The sequence below is a fragment of the Eutrema salsugineum genome, unplaced genomic scaffold, assembly GCF_000478725.1.
Source record: "Eutrema salsugineum unplaced genomic scaffold, Eutsalg1_0 scaffold_4, whole genome shotgun sequence".
NCBI classification, from domain to species: Eukaryota; Viridiplantae; Streptophyta; class Magnoliopsida; order Brassicales; family Brassicaceae; genus Eutrema; species Eutrema salsugineum.
In genome coordinates this window covers 3254939-3270295 of record NW_006256686.1, presented here as the reverse complement: position 1 = coordinate 3270295, position 15357 = coordinate 3254939, and the positions used below count along the sequence as shown (strand labels likewise).

The 15357-nt window shown below is 40.1% G+C and overlaps 1 protein-coding gene and 1 non-coding gene across 2 annotated transcripts; both read right to left on the bottom strand.

Annotated features, from left to right (window-relative positions):
• Positions 1-3944: 3944 nt before the first annotated feature.
• LOC112084727 lies at positions 3945-4051 on the bottom strand. Its single transcript, XR_002898388.1, has one exon. It is a non-coding gene; the product is annotated as a small nucleolar RNA R71 (small nucleolar RNA).
• A 6585-nt stretch (positions 4052-10636) lies between these two features.
• LOC18013942 lies at positions 10637-11476 on the bottom strand. The gene has a single exon (XM_006396101.1). It carries the CDS (start codon positions 11474-11476, stop codon positions 10637-10639), a length of 840 nt encoding a protein of 279 aa, XP_006396164.1.
• Positions 11477-15357: the final 3881 nt, after the last annotated feature.

The following is a 15357-nucleotide window of genomic DNA, read 5'->3' as shown; positions in this document are numbered from 1 at the left end:
CGTTCCTCGTGAAAGGCTGCGCTCTCCGAGTCCTCCAAAATTGTGAAGCGATTGCAAGTTCGTCTTTTGCGGGTGACTGCATGGAAGTACCCAGTGATTCTATCGCCGCTTTGCAGCCAGAGGATTCAACTTCTCTGCTTCCAGAACTGTTCTTCGTCTTTGTACGCCTTTTCCAAAATGGCTGTGTATTTGCCAATCAATTCTGGATTGGGGGAGTCTGCCGAGAGAGCTGCCTTGAGCTCTGTTTGTGCTTCGAGAATAAGCTTAGCACTGTTCATGTTCTGGTCCTTTGTCCAGCGTATGATCTCTCGACGGCAGTAAGATATCTTGGCTACCACAGATTGGCGATCTTCTTGATGCCAGACGCGTCCTATAAGGTACATAATTTCCTCCTTCTTACGAAGTTTATTGTCAAAGCGAAAGATGCCTTTACGCTTGACTCTAGAGTCGTCCAGGAAGGTAACTAGCAGTCGGTGATCTGCGCCTTCATAGCGAAGGTATTCTGAACGGCCAGAGGGGAAGTCCTCTAGCCAGGCGTCGTTACACAAGGAGCGATCCAGTCGGGCTCTTACAATGTGAGATTCTCGTTACACATCGCCAGGAAAATGGATTACCGGATTGTTTGACATCCCATAAGCCATTTTGAGATACGAAGCTACGAAAGTTAACGAAAGAACATTCATGCCTTCGAGGACCTCCTTTTTTCTCTGAATTATCGAGAATCTCATTGAAGTCTCCTAAGAGAAGCCATGCAGAATTTCTGTTAGCTCATAAATCCGAGATCTGGTTCCACACTCTACGCTTGCTGTTGCCTCCCTTGAGCGGACTGTGCGGGATCAGTTTCTTTGACGCAGACCCCATGAGACTTTTAGCAATCGACTTTGCTGAAGCTTTTGTCTGTCGACGTTTTGGTGTAGCTCTTTTCGACGAAGTTCTCAAGCGTTGCTTCAAAGGTACTGTTCGAGGTCCAAGTCTGAAAGCCGTTGGAATCCGTTCTCCATTTATAGGAGGCAGGTCCGGAATGGTGGCTTCAGATTGATATACTCACATTTTTTCATGTTTAGGATTGCATTTTTGTCCAAATATTGAGTATAATGCATACATTTAGGTAGTTTTACATATATTTGTCTTTGCTTTTGTCTTTAGTTAGAAATTGCATTAGGTCCTAGAGAGTTTTGCACTTTTGGAGTGTTTACAGGTCATTTGGAGCTAATTGGGAGCAATTGGGACAAAAGACATGGAGAGACCATCACCTTATGTGCATCAGACTCGGACAAGTGTTATGGAGCCGACGATCCCTCAACTTTATCACCTGAGAAGGAGGGCGTTCACCAGGATTCAGCCTCCGGAGTTTTCATAAAGAATCAAGAGCCTCGAGTCTAGTTTCCAGAACACTTTAGATCATCCTATTTAGAGTTTTGAGCTGAACGTTACGGCGATAAGAAGCAGTACATGTCTCAGAGCGGATAAAGGACCAAAGCAACGCGCATCAAAGAACCGGTGGAACGGAGCCCTTGCCGAACTCATCTGAACCCGAACCCTTCATAAAAGTTGGAGATGATATAGTCACGGTCCCAGAACAGATCGAATCATTGGATTTGGAGTCGTGAGATGAGAGTTAAGGAAGGCGAGAAACATACATATCAGCCAGACGTCTAAGAGTGGATAAGGTGCTAAGTGTCATGATTTGACACGGTGATAATGCCACGGCCTGAGCTTGGTCGTGGCATAATATGACAACTCTCGGGATTTGACATGGTCTTGAAGCACAGCCTTGGACTTGACCACGACAAGCAATGAAGATCTTTGACACGCCCATAATGTAATGGTTGGGATTTAACATGGTCTTGAAGCACGGCCTGATGTTTGGCCGTGGCAATCACCGAATCATCAACACCTTGCCACGCCCAACATGAAACGGTCCAGATCAAGAACGTGGCAATCCAAGAAGTTCATCACCCAAACCCAGAAAAGAAGAGACGTGGCCACTAGACATGGTATAAATCAAGCCATGGCAACCTTGATCATGAAGAATCTGTCCAAGAACTTTGACACTTTCAGTTTGCCACGGTCTGGCCAAGCATCATCTGACCGTGGCTAACCACACCATTATCCATCAAAGCCGGATCAGGACCCAGTTTGTCCTGGGCTGACCCGGTCCGCAAGAGACACTATATATGCTTTTTAGGGTTTTTTCCAAGGGAGGAGCTTGGTTTTCTCTCTTGTTTTCTTTCCTTTTTAGTGTAAAAACGAGTTTGTTAAGAAATATCTCAAGGATTTAAACAATCTAAGTCTGTTTTTTATCATCTCATCTTCTTATCTTTGCTTCTAATCATGATTAACATCACCTCTTGCAAAGGAAATGGTGTGTTCATCATGATTAGTGAGTAGTCTTCTTTTAAGCTTCTAGGTGTATAGATTAGGGTGCTTAGATGTAGATTAATGATTGTTTAAGCTTAGATTCTCTTCTTCTTTCCTTAGTTAGCTGATCCTAATGCTAGATCTCTCATTATAAGCTTGATCTAGAACTTAGGCATTTCTCCACCCACAAGGTGTTTGATGAAATGCCTGAATGAGCTACCTTAAGGGTTTATGCCTTTTTCATCATGGGAATGATTGTTAAATGCATGAATGACATATTAGAACTGTTTCTTAATGCTCATTGATTCATATTTCACAAATGATGATTTTGTTTGAAAATAGATTAGAGTAGAGGTTAGTGCCTTCATGAGAGGATTAATCTAGATTAGAGTTCCAAGTTAATTGGAATTTGAGATCATGTGATGTTTGCTTTATCTTTCTGTATAAGATTCAGTCTTTCTTAGCTCTTATTTTGATGCACAAAGAGGCTGTCTGGTCATTTTAGACTTGGAACCTTATGTTTGTTGATTGTTTATTCATCTAATGGGAATTAGTCTTGAATTGGTAATTAACAAAGGGATTTTTGTCATAGAATGAATTAATCTGATTTGGAAGTCTAGACTAAAGAATTGCAAGTGTTGCATTGTTTGCTTAGCATCATGAATTCACATATAAAGCACCCTGATCAATGATCACATCTAGAGGTTTAGCTTTCTCTTTATTTGAATTTGAGTGTTTGTTTAGTTTCTCTTGATTGTTTAATTCTTAATTACTGCTTGTTCTTGTTTGCTTTATGTTTTTAGATCACCTTGTCACCAACTCATCTGCTTATTAGACTTGAATTAAGATAGCTCCTCATAGTTCTAGTGTCTAGAATCTCTCCATTTGGATTGATACCTCAAGTGCTACAATGACATGAGTAGTTGAGGAATTAATGAAGGATTGAAAAATTCCTACTATCAATTTGGCGCCGTTGCCAATTGGAGATTCATTCTAGCATTAGGACTTTGGATCTTCTTGAGATCAAGTCATTTTCTTTTGTTTTACTGATTACCTTTCAAGTGCTGTCTTTGTTTTCAGGTGTATGAACACCAGAAGTCAAGCAAGGAGACAAAGAGAAAGAACTGAGCACATTGAGAGGTTGGGTATGGATCAAGGGCAACAGGCTCATGGTGGTAATGGAAACCACCAGGCTCAGCAAGAGGGTCCAGCACCACGTCCAAGAATAGTTGTGGGAGCTGGTGATGAGGCCAATATTCAGGTTCAGAGATGGGATTCAAGCTCCTACACCTGAAAACGATTTTGAGATCAAATCTGGCTTGATCAACATGGTGCAATCAAACAGGTCCCATGGCTTGGCATTAGAAGACCCATTAGATCACATTGACAACTTTGATAGAGTTTGTGATCTAACTAAGATGAATGGAGTGAGTGAGGACAGTTTCAAGTTGAGGCTATTCCCTTTTTCTCTAGGAGACAAAGCTCATCAGTGGGAAAAGTCTTTACCTCAAGGATCAGTCACAACTTGGGAGCAATGCAAAAGAGCATTTCTAACCAAGTTCTTCTCTTCATCAAGAACAGCAAGGTTAAGAAATGAAATCTCAAGTTTCATTCAGAAGAACCATGAATCATTTTGTGAGGCTTGGGAAAGATTTAGAGGGTATACCATGCAATGCCCTCACCATGGATTCTCAGATTGTCAGCTGCTAAGTACCTTCTACAGAGGTGCTTTACCAAAGGTCAGACTTCTCTTGGACACAGCTTCAAATGGTAATTTCATGACCAAGGAAGTCAATGATGCCATGACCCTAGTGGAGAATGTAGCTCAGAGTGATGAGCTTTATGGATCAGACTTTGAAAAGAATTCAAGAGGAGCTGTGAGTGCTGAAGAGGAAAGGACAAGGAAAGACATCAAGTCTCAATGAGAAGCTAAACACACTTCTCTTAGCTTCTCATCAGTCAGCCAACTTTGTTAAAGATTTGAATCATGTGTTTCAAGACACATTTCAAAGGGAAGACATCACAGCTGAGGTGAACATTGTAGGTGGCCAACAAGGTCACCAAAAGGGCTTTACCTACTACAAGAATCCCCCAAACCAGAACTTTTATCCTCAAAACACTCAACAACAAGGTTTTGTCTCTCCCCAACAACAAAGTCTCCAACAGAACTCAAAGAATAAGGATCAAGAAGTGCAGAACCTGCTCCTGCAAATCCTCAAAGGTCAAGCAAGTGGTGCCATAGACTTCAACAAGAAAATGGCAGAGATTAACAACAAGGTGGATTGCACTTATTCTGATCTTCTAACTCAACTTTCAACCTTGGCTTCCAAAGTCAAGACTCTAGAGAACAACAAGGGCCACTGCAGTTCTCAAGCTCAAAGATCTTTACCAGGGACATCAATTGCACATCAAACAGAATACTGCAATGCAATCCTCTCAAATGATGAGAATCATACTGCTGTCCAAGAAATTGAGGACCTTCTCCATGGCAATGTCTCAAGTGAAAAATGCCTGACAAAAGATGATGAGAACGCCATCATAGATGAGTTTGAGTTCCTGTTCTGTGATCTCAATGAGGACATTGAGAAAGAAGGTGGGGAGGCAGCTTGTTTTGATATAAAAAAGAATGATTCTGAGATTGCTGAAGGAAAGGATCAGAGAATGGTTCAAGGAAGGACATCTGATGGAGTCTCTAGCACTGGATCAACAAGGGTGAAACCCAAATCTATTCCCAAGATAGGCAACCCAGGAAAGTTCTCCATCTCATGCTGTCTTGGAAATTTGAAAGTGGACAATGCTTTGTGTGATTCTGGATCAAGCATCAGTGTAATGTCTTTAGACATGGTGGAGAGACTAGGGATCAAGAGTCTTAAGCATCACCCCATGTCAATTACCTTTGGAGATTCATCCCCAAAGAAGCCATATGGAATCCTTGAAGACTACCCATTAAAGATTGGTGAATGCCCAGTTCCAACTGGTTTTGTAGTCATGAAGATGAAAAAGACCAAAGAGCTACCTCTTCTGCTTCGAACTCCATTTCTGAACACCACAGGAGCAAAGATGGACTTTGATACTCAAAGAGTGGTGCTTACTAAGGTAGATGATGAAGTATCTTATCCCCTTAAACCTCCTCTTGCTGGATTTTGTGGGGTTATATCTGATGATTCTGATGAGTTGAAACACTATGAGATGAAGTATGTGGGGAGTATTGGAACTATAGAAGAAGCTCAACCCCTTGCATCTGTTGAGAAGAAGAAAGAATCCTTAGTAAGACCTGATCTTGAGTTTGAAGGAGATTTCTTTAGTGATGATGAAGCTTGCTTGGAATCTTTTTCTCCTACACTAAGTGAGAAGGAGGTCAGCAGCAACAAAAGCAATGGTTCAGGGTCTCAAGACAAGAACCCAACAAGCACCAAATTATTCACTCTTGGGTCCTCTTCTCAAGTCTTAACTCTCACTCCATGGAAGTTTGATGGTGGAGCTGTGGAATACAAGGTTAAAGGCATTGGAGGATCAAAACCTTTTGCAAAAGTCAGGGCAATCCTCACACAAGAGCTCATAGATAAAGGGTCATCTGGTGTTCAAGAGCTGATGAGCAGGGACCTACTGCTTGAATTCATGGACAAGACAAGGAGCATCAAAGCTCCTCCTCTCACTCACTAAGAAAAGAGTATGAAAAGTCAAACTTAGTGACTTAAAACAAAGTGCTCTTGGGAGACACCCCAAACTTATCTTTTGTAAATATTTTTTTAATGCTTTCTTTTGCTGTTTTTAGGATGTTTTGATGTGTTTTGTGGAGTGTGTTCAGGTTACAGATGACCTAGTATTCTTTGGCCTCAAAGAATGGTGGAAAAGATGCAAGGAAATGCAAAATTTGGCTAAGTTCACAGTTTGCCACGACCATGAATCATTGCTTGACCCAGGCGTGGCATGAGGCTTTTTCTTGGATGCCAACCTTCGGTGATTGCCATGGGGAGATTGCCACGCCCAGAATTGAACCGTGGCAAGTTGAATTTTGAATACACCACCATTCGGCTTTTGCCACGGGAGGAATGCCACGGGTAGATTCAAGGCGTGGCAGCATGTTTTAAGGCAGCAGAACCTTCGGCTTTTGCCATGGTCTCTTTGCCACGGTCACATCCAAGCCGTGGCAATGTGTTAGAGGAAAAACAAAAGAATGCCACGGGCTGTCCAGAGGAGCTTCCAGACCGTGGCAACAGGGGGTGGCAAGAGGAACAATGCACAAAAATGAGCTCCAGCCCTCACTACAAGCACGTTCAGATCAGTGCAAGGAGCAGCATCAAAACTTGGACACCTCCAATGATGTTTAGCCTCCTGAGATTCACAATTCCACTACTCCCTTCCATCAAAAACAAATCTGGTAACACTCCAAACTCCTTGTACACATGCATCTAGTTCTTTATTTCTCATTTTGCATCTTTCTTGCTTTTGCCTTTCACTCCTCTCTTATGCTTTTATAACACAAGGGACTGTGTTATTTAAGTGTGGGGGAGGGAGGTCATGTTTACTAATCATGTTTATTTTGTTCTTATTTTCGTTTTTTTTTTTGCATCTTGAGTCTCATTTGACCATGCATCTCATCTAAGTGCATATAAAAACCAAAACAAAATAAAAAAAAAAATCAGAAAATTTTTTACAAAAATGTTCATTCTAGTTTCATTTCACATTTTTAGGATTGAGTCTAGTTGCATCATATAGGTTGCATCTTGCAGGGAGTAATGATAGGTTTTCCTAGAGAGTACACCACTTTGAGAATTTTGATTAAATATGCTTGTGAAATGACTTCTATGCTTGCAAGGCTTGAAATGATCTGAATCTGAGAAGCAAGTTTGAATTGAACTCAACTCTAATAAGTGAAAACCCTGAACTTGACTTGAAATTATCATTTGGTGTATTGTTTGAATAAACTTGTGGATAGCAATACACATATTTGAGCTAGAATCCTGTTTCTACCATCCTCTTCCTTAGCTCAAATAGCTGAATCTGCATAATAGATCAGTTTTCCTCACCCTGAACCCATCCTTCTTTCAAGCCAATTGTTTCTGTGTGATTGAGAGGCCACCTTGGACCAAACTTAGCAGAAAGTGTTAGGTTTAGGGCGACAAGGGCAAGTGTCATTGAGTGTCAAGTTCCATCATCAAAGAGCTGAGAGATTTGGCGAGAACTAAGTGTGGGGGAATACTTGTTGGTGAGTGGAAAAAGGAGAGATGAGTGGAAATAAATGGAGAGTGGTGAGAACTAGGGGATAGAAAAAGAAAAGAAATCGGTCTTGGAAGTTTTGAGTCAAAGAAAGTGAACTCTAGTGTTTTGGAAAGAAAGAGTCTAGCCTCTAAGGGAAAAAAAAAAAAGAAAAGAAGCCAAAGAGCTCAAATGTTCTAAAAAAGAAAAAAAAAAAAAAAAGAAGAGGCTAGAGGTTACAAAAGAAAGTGAAAAAGAGCTGTGTAAAGTTTGAACTCCAAGACTTGTGTATGAAAAGAAAAAGAGAATCCCCTAGTGAGAGAAGAATGAGTGTGAAAAGTAAGCAAGTAAGGAAACTTTGAGTAGAGTGTGGGGTGGGATGAGTCCTTGCCCTTGTATGCATAGGTTGCCTTTTACCTTTAGCATTCTGCCAAAGTTTGGTCATTCATAGAGAGATCTTTTTGCTGCATTGAACCCACTCAGGCATTGATGAGATCATTTTAGTCTCATAACCTCACCCTAGCCAAATTCTGTTTGTTTAAACAATACATCATTTGATCCACTTGGTAAAAAGATTAATGAATGTTAAAGAGTTGAGGAATAGGAGAACTTGTGGAGATTACTGTTGAGTTGATACACCAAAGTATGGTTTTGCATTGCATATTGAGCATGAACTTGAATTCTCTTAGTGGTCACTTCTCTCAAAGGAAATCTGAACTCCCATGCATTCAACCTCTCTCTCTCATTTGTTCTTGTTTGCTTGAGGACAAGCAAAGGAAAAGTGTGGGGGAGTTGATATACTCACATTTTGTCATGTTTAGGATTGCATTTTTGTCCAAATGTTGAGTCTCATGCATACATTTAGGTAGTTTTACATATATTTGTCTTTGCTTTTGTCTTTAGTTAGGAATTGCATTAGGTCCTAGAGAGTTTTGCACTTTTGGAGTGTTTACAGGTAATTTGGAGCTAATTGGGAGCAATTGGGACAAAAGACATGGAGAGACCCTCACCTTATGTGCATCAGACTCGGACAAGTGTTATGGAGCCGACGATCCCTCAACTTTATCACCTGAGAAGGAGGGCGTTCACCAGGATTCAGCCTCCGGAGTCTTCATAAAGAACCAAGAGCCTCGAGTCTAGTTTCCAGACACTTTAGATCATCCTATTTGGAGTTTTGAGCTGAAAGTTACGGCGATAAGAAGCAGTACATGTCTCAGAGCGGATAAAGGACCAAAGCAATGCGCATCAAAGAACCGGTGGAACGGAGCCCTTGCCGACGTCATCTGAACCCGAACCCTTCATCAAAGTTGGAAATGATAGAGTCACGGTCCCAGAACAGGTCGAATCATTGGATTTGGAGTCGTGAGATAAGAGTTAAGGAAGGCAAGAGACATACATATCAGCCAGACGTCAAGAGTGGATAAGGTGCTAAGTGTCATGATTTGACACGGTGATAATGCCACGGCCTTAGCTTGGTCGTGGCATAATATGACAACTCTCGGGATTTGACATGGTCTTGAAGCATGGCCTTGGACCTGACCACGACAAGCAATGAAGATCTTTGACACGCCCATAATGTCATGGTCGAGATTTGACATGATCTTGAAGCATGGCCTGATGTTTGGCCGTGGCAATCACCGAATCATCAACACCTTGCCACGCCCAACATGAAACGGTCCAGATCAAGAACGTGGCAATCCAAGAAGTTCATCACCCAAACCCAGAAAAGAAGAGACGTGGCCACTAGACATGGTATAAATCAAGCTATGGCAACCTTGATCATGAAGAATCTGTCCAAGAACTTTGACACTGTCAGTTTGCCACGGTCTGGCCAAGCATCATATGACCGTGGCTAACCACACCACTATCCATCAAAGCCGGGTCAGGACCCAGTTTGTCCTGGGCTGACCCGGTCCGCAAGAGACACTATATATGCTTTTTAGGGTTTTTTCCAAGGGAGGAGCTTGGTTTTCTCTCTTGTTTTCTTTCCTTTTTAGTGTAAAAACGAGTTTGTTAAGAAATATCTCAAGGATTTAATCAATCTAAGTCTGTTTCTTATCATCTCATCTTCTTATCTTTGCTTCTAATCATGATTAACATCACCTCTTGCAAAGGAAATGGTGTGTTCATCATTATTAGTGAGTAGTCTTCTTTTAAGCTTCTAGGTGTGTAGATTAGGATGCTTAGATGTAGATTAATGATTGTTTAAGCTTAGATTCTCTTCTCCTTTCCTTAGTTAGCTGATCCTAATGCTAGATCTCTCATTATAAGCTTGATCTAGAACTTAGGCATTTCTCCACCCACAAGGTGTTTGATGAAATGCCTGAATGAGCTAACTTAAGGGTTTATGCCTTTTTCATCATGGGAATGATTGTTAAATGCATGAATGACATATTAGAACTGTTTCTTAATGCTCATTGATTCATATTTCAAAAATGATGATTTGGTTTGAAAATGGATTAGTATAGAGTTTAGTGCCTTCATGAGAGGATTAATCTAGATTAGAGTTCTAAGTTAATTGGAATTTGATATCATTTGATGTTTGTTTTATCTTTCTGTATAAGATTCAGTCTTTCTTAGCTCTTATTTTGATGCACAAAGAGGCTGTCTGGTCATGTTAGACTTGGAACCTTATGCTTGTTGATTGTTTATTCATCTAATGGGAATGAGTCTTGAATTGGGAATTAACAAAGGGATTTTTGTCATGAGAATGAATTAATCTGATTTGGAAGTCTAGACTAAAGAATTGCAAGTGTTGCATTGTTTGCTTAGCATCATGAATTCACATTTAAAGCACCCTGATCAATGATCACATCTAGAGGTTTAGCTTTCTCTTTATTTGAATTTGAGTGTTTGTTTGGTTTCTCTTGCTTGTTTAATTCTTAATTACTGCTTGTTCTTGTTTGCTTTATGTTTTTAGATCACCTTGTTACCAACTCATCTGCTTATTAGACTTGAATTAAGATAGCTCCTCATAGTTCTAGAGTCTAGAATCTCTCCATTTGGATTGATACCTCAAGTGCTACAATGACATGAGTAGTTGAGGAACTGATCAAGGATTGAAAAATTCCTACTATCACAGATGACTGGGTCCATATCTAGGCTCCGCAGATCTGTCAACTCTTTGTTTTGCTCTGTCTGAGGAGGTGAGAGCAGGGAGAGCTTTTCGATCTTCCTTCCTCTGTCGATCTGCTTCCAGTCGCTGCAAAGTTTGCTGATTGTTAATGTGGCTGTTTGGGGACTCGCGGATTGAGCTCTTGTTCGCTTGAGGGCAATCCTCCTTTTCATGCGACATAGACATACATATGAAACAGTGTTTCTCTAGCCGTGTGTACTCAAAGATCACAGATACTTCCACGCCAGAAGAGAATTGTATCGATTTGCGCTGAATCAGCGGTTTGAGGCCATTAACATACACACGAACAGCAGCATCTTCTATATCGTGATTGTCATAGGTTCCAAGAACATTACCAATGGCCTTTAGATTGTTTTCAGTACAGCAATGTGACGGTATTCCATGCACTCTGACCCAGAAAGGGATTTTTGAGGGAAAGGCCTCTGATATAATAGGTTCCCATCGCTGCAACACAAACATCCACCTCTTAAAGTTAAAGGGGGCTTCGCTAAGAACAGCTTGAAGGTCAGCTTCGGTTTTGAGTTTAAACTGGAACTTCTCCGGTCCCAAATCTCTGCCGGTGATCCTATCTTCCATTCGCCATACCTGCGGCATAAACGAAACCAGATTTTTTTGTTTTTGTATAGCGGGATTCAACACCCTACCGATGAGCGTAAGCTTGTTGGCTTCAATGAGTGCGGGGTTTGCTTCATCAGGGAGTTTGATGGGAGGCTCACGGATCCAATGATGCGAACGAACGATGTCCTTACCCTTCTCTTCTCTGGAATATCGGCGATCCATTCCGCCGTGGTTAGCACGTAAAAAAGTCGAAGACAAAAAGCACCAACTGCAAAGTACAGTAAAAGGACGCAAACGAGCGTAAGGGTGGACAGGAGTGAAAGCGCAGAGTGATGACGGCGGGAGGCAAGAGGGGCGATGCAGATCAGAGGCTCAATCAAAGCGGAGATGAGGCTCGATCAGATTCGCCCTTGGAAGCCCTAGAGAGCGCCGCATTTTTTCTCTAGTTTTTACTTTTATTCCGTTGTACTCTTTTACATATTTCTTTGTTTAACAGATATTGGTTGGGACTTACAAATGGATGCTATTATTTGAACAAACAAATTTAACATATAATCTTTACAAAGAAATTGCGATAAAAAGTAAGGTTAAGGCTGGAAAACACTATACCAATACAACTTTAACTTTTTTCCCTGCAGCTATTGAACGCTAGCACACAGGAGTATACTACCAAAGTATGAAAAAAACGTTAAATACGTTTTAAATTAGAAATTCCACGAGCTATAGATGTATTTTGAAAGCAAATAGAATTATCAAATTACAACAATAACAATTATGTCATGGCAGAAACATATTTATAAACTTTATACAAGAAAACAACAACAAAATACTAATGAAAATATATAAAATAAACTCGAGCCCGCACAAGGTGCGTGCCAAATCACTAGTCTTATATATAAAAAAGGACCATTTCTCTCCATAAGTGCCATATTAGTATTTCAGAGTTAATATGGGAATAACATGTATCATACTTTAAATTTACAATTTAAAAAAAAAATTAAGAAATTTTAATTTTTAGTATTAAATGACTCAAAGAAAATGAAAAAAATATTTTATTAACTCTTATCATCTGTGTAAATGTTGAACAAGAATTATATTATAATTAATTAACAATATTGATAATGTTTTTTGTATAAATTCTTGATTTTTTTATATTATATTTTAAATTGATTAATTTATAATAATATATTAACATATAATAAATGATGATTATATTTGTTTAGAAAAATATAAAAATATATAATTTTGAAATAGTTGAAGAAAACAATTTGCAGGTTACGTGCATATATTTTTTTTTTTTGAATGAATGTTAAATTTTATTCAACAAAAAAAACAGTCTGTTCTACATCAAATTGATGCGAGCTTTTGTAAAATAGAATACAAGATCAAAACTTAGAAAATTAATCAAATAGCAAATTCAAAATTTTCCTCCTCTTGATGTGTTTCATGTGTTTGCTTGTGAAGCAAGCCACATCTGCATCCCATCTTCATATCGGCTATCTCCAAGCTTCCTGATTGAGTTGAACCGATTTCTCATCACTTTATCAATATGCTTGACCAGTTGTGCAATCGAGCTGGCTATCGTTCCATGACGTCTACTGTTTCTTTCACGCCAAATTACATAGATCATGAGTTGGAAAGCATAACGAAGGATGAAGGTCCTCAGCTTATATATTGTTTCCCGGATCTGAGATGAGCAACACTATATCAGTCCACCGTTTCGAAAACTTGTGCTCCATGATGCCTGCAGCAACCTTGTTCCACAAATTCCCCGTGAAAGAACATTAAAAAAATAAATGTCCTCTACTTTCCATCGGCTCGGCACAGAAAACACAGTTGGTGGCTATGTTTTGGTTCCATGCACTCCTACGATCCCCTGTGCTTAAACAGTTATGCATTGCGAGCCATGTAATGAAACCGAACTTCGGTGTATGATGCTTAAACCAAACTCCCTTTGTCCATTGTAGCTTCGGTGAAAGATCTCTGAGATGATCTCTCGTGTCTTTAGTGCTGAAAGATCTTTTATAATTATCACCCTTTGATCTTCAAAGGAAAACATCCTCCTTATTTGCTTGATAACTCTGTTTCACCTTATACATTTCATCCTCAACCATATTGTAGATTTCTTGCCTGTGTCTCCTTCTTCGGTGATTGAGAATAGCATTCTCCACTGTTGATGAAGCACTAATACCCATGTCTATGATTCCTCTGGCTCCAAAAAGATTCAGCAAACCACTCATTGACGACCATGCATCATACCAGAAAGACAATGAGCGACCGTTTCCAACCTCCACTTTGAGAAACTATAAAGCCTTATTGCGACATTTAAGCATCTGTTTCCACGCCCAAGAACCTCGAATAGAACCAGTGTCTGGTATTGACCAGATCGACGAATCTCGCATATGGTTATGTTGGGACCATCTAACCCATAAAGATGACTTTGCGGTGAGCAATCTCCATATTTGCTTCAGTCCACACACCTCATTTGCTACCGGAAAGCTTTTTAGACCTAAGCCTCCTTCCTGCTTTGGCTTACATACATCTGGCCATGCTATTTTTGCCTTATGTGGTACAAGAGCAGGTCCAGACCATAAAAAGGCAGAGCAGATACTCACCAGTTCGTCAATGCATTTGTTTGGCAACCCGAATGATGCCATCCAGAAGTTTATAAGACTAGATATGACCGAGGAAAGGAGCTGCAGGCGTCCTGCAAATGATAGATACCTTGTCGTCCATGTGCTTATTCTCCTTCTTATCTTCTCGATCAGAGTAGAATAATCAAGAGATGTCATCTTTTGAGTCAGCAGAGGCAGTCCTAAATATCTGACTGGAAGTTCACCGAAACCAAAAGCAAATCTCTGTGATTTCCTCTCTTTAACTGTTTCAGAGACTCCTGGAAGGTATGCCGTAGATTTCTCCAGGCTTATCCTTAGGCCTGACATTGATGCAAACTCGTCAAAAACACTTACTATACCCTCCAGAGATCGCAAAGTTCCATCCGAAAAAATCATCAGGTCATCATACGTGCAGATATTCACCTAGTGCTAATAAAGTTTGTAAAGTTAAGCTTATTAAAGCATATTAATTCAAAGTTATGTTGCTACGTATTAGTCGGAACAATATCATTGATTCCAAAAGCTTGTTATGCACATACAAAAAAAAAGAGATATAAGTTGCAAAAATATTATTGATTAGACTAGAAAGAGACAAAGCATCATCAGTTTGCCCTAGCCGAACTTTTTCTCTCTTCTCTCTTTTCAAAAAAGTTTTTGATCTGAATTTGGTTTCGGCTGGTGACATGTCCAGCCTTTTACCAGTGCCATGCTGCTTTTTTTTTGCTCAAACAGTGGGGTGTCTTCTCTGTTGAGCCATCTACTAGCTCTTCTCTGAAGCCTTCTTGGGGTTTTGTGGTTGGGTTCAAGGTGAAGCAATGATTTCGATCTTCAGTTCTTTTCTTGAGTGGAGGTGATCGCTTTCTTGTCTGTAGGTGGCTGGATCTGGTTTACGAGTTGGTGGTCTTCTCTGGCGTTTTCCCAGTCGGTCTTCAGGTTCTTTACCTTGTGCCTTGGTCTTCTCGATTGTATCTGTTCTTTGCTGCGACCGTGTTGGTGTAGTTGCGATGCTCTATTCGTTTTTATTCCTCGATTATTTGCCTAGTGCGTTTTGTTGGTTTCGCGGAAGGTCATTATATTGTGATTCTTCTCGTGCTTTATGGGATTCGAGTCAGTTCCAGTGGTTTACAGTTCTATAGATTTGATCGTGGGAGTGATGGGGTTCACCAGCTTAGCTTTTGATTAGGCTTCTCTAGCTTTTTTCATCGTTTTTACTTTTTCAGTATCTTTTTCTTTTCTCTAATGGTGTATCATTTGGTTTCTTTTCTTGTTTCCCCTGAGATGGGGCTGTTGTCTCCGGGAGTTTCCATGTATTTGCTGGCTCTGTCTCTGGAAGGAATTAGTTCCTTGTCGGCTTGATGTAACTCAAGTATTATGAATAAATTCAATAGATGAGAAAAAAAAGATTAGACTTTAGAGAGAGACATGTATTCACAAAATACTATCATATTTATTGGGAAATAGAACAGAGAATATTTTCAAGGATCTAGA

Excerpts from the sequence above, each read along its gene's own strand:
- LOC18013942 (XM_006396101.1), bottom strand. The coding sequence starts at position 11,476 with ATGGATCGCCGATATTCCAGAGAAGAGAAGGGTAAGGACATCGTTCGT.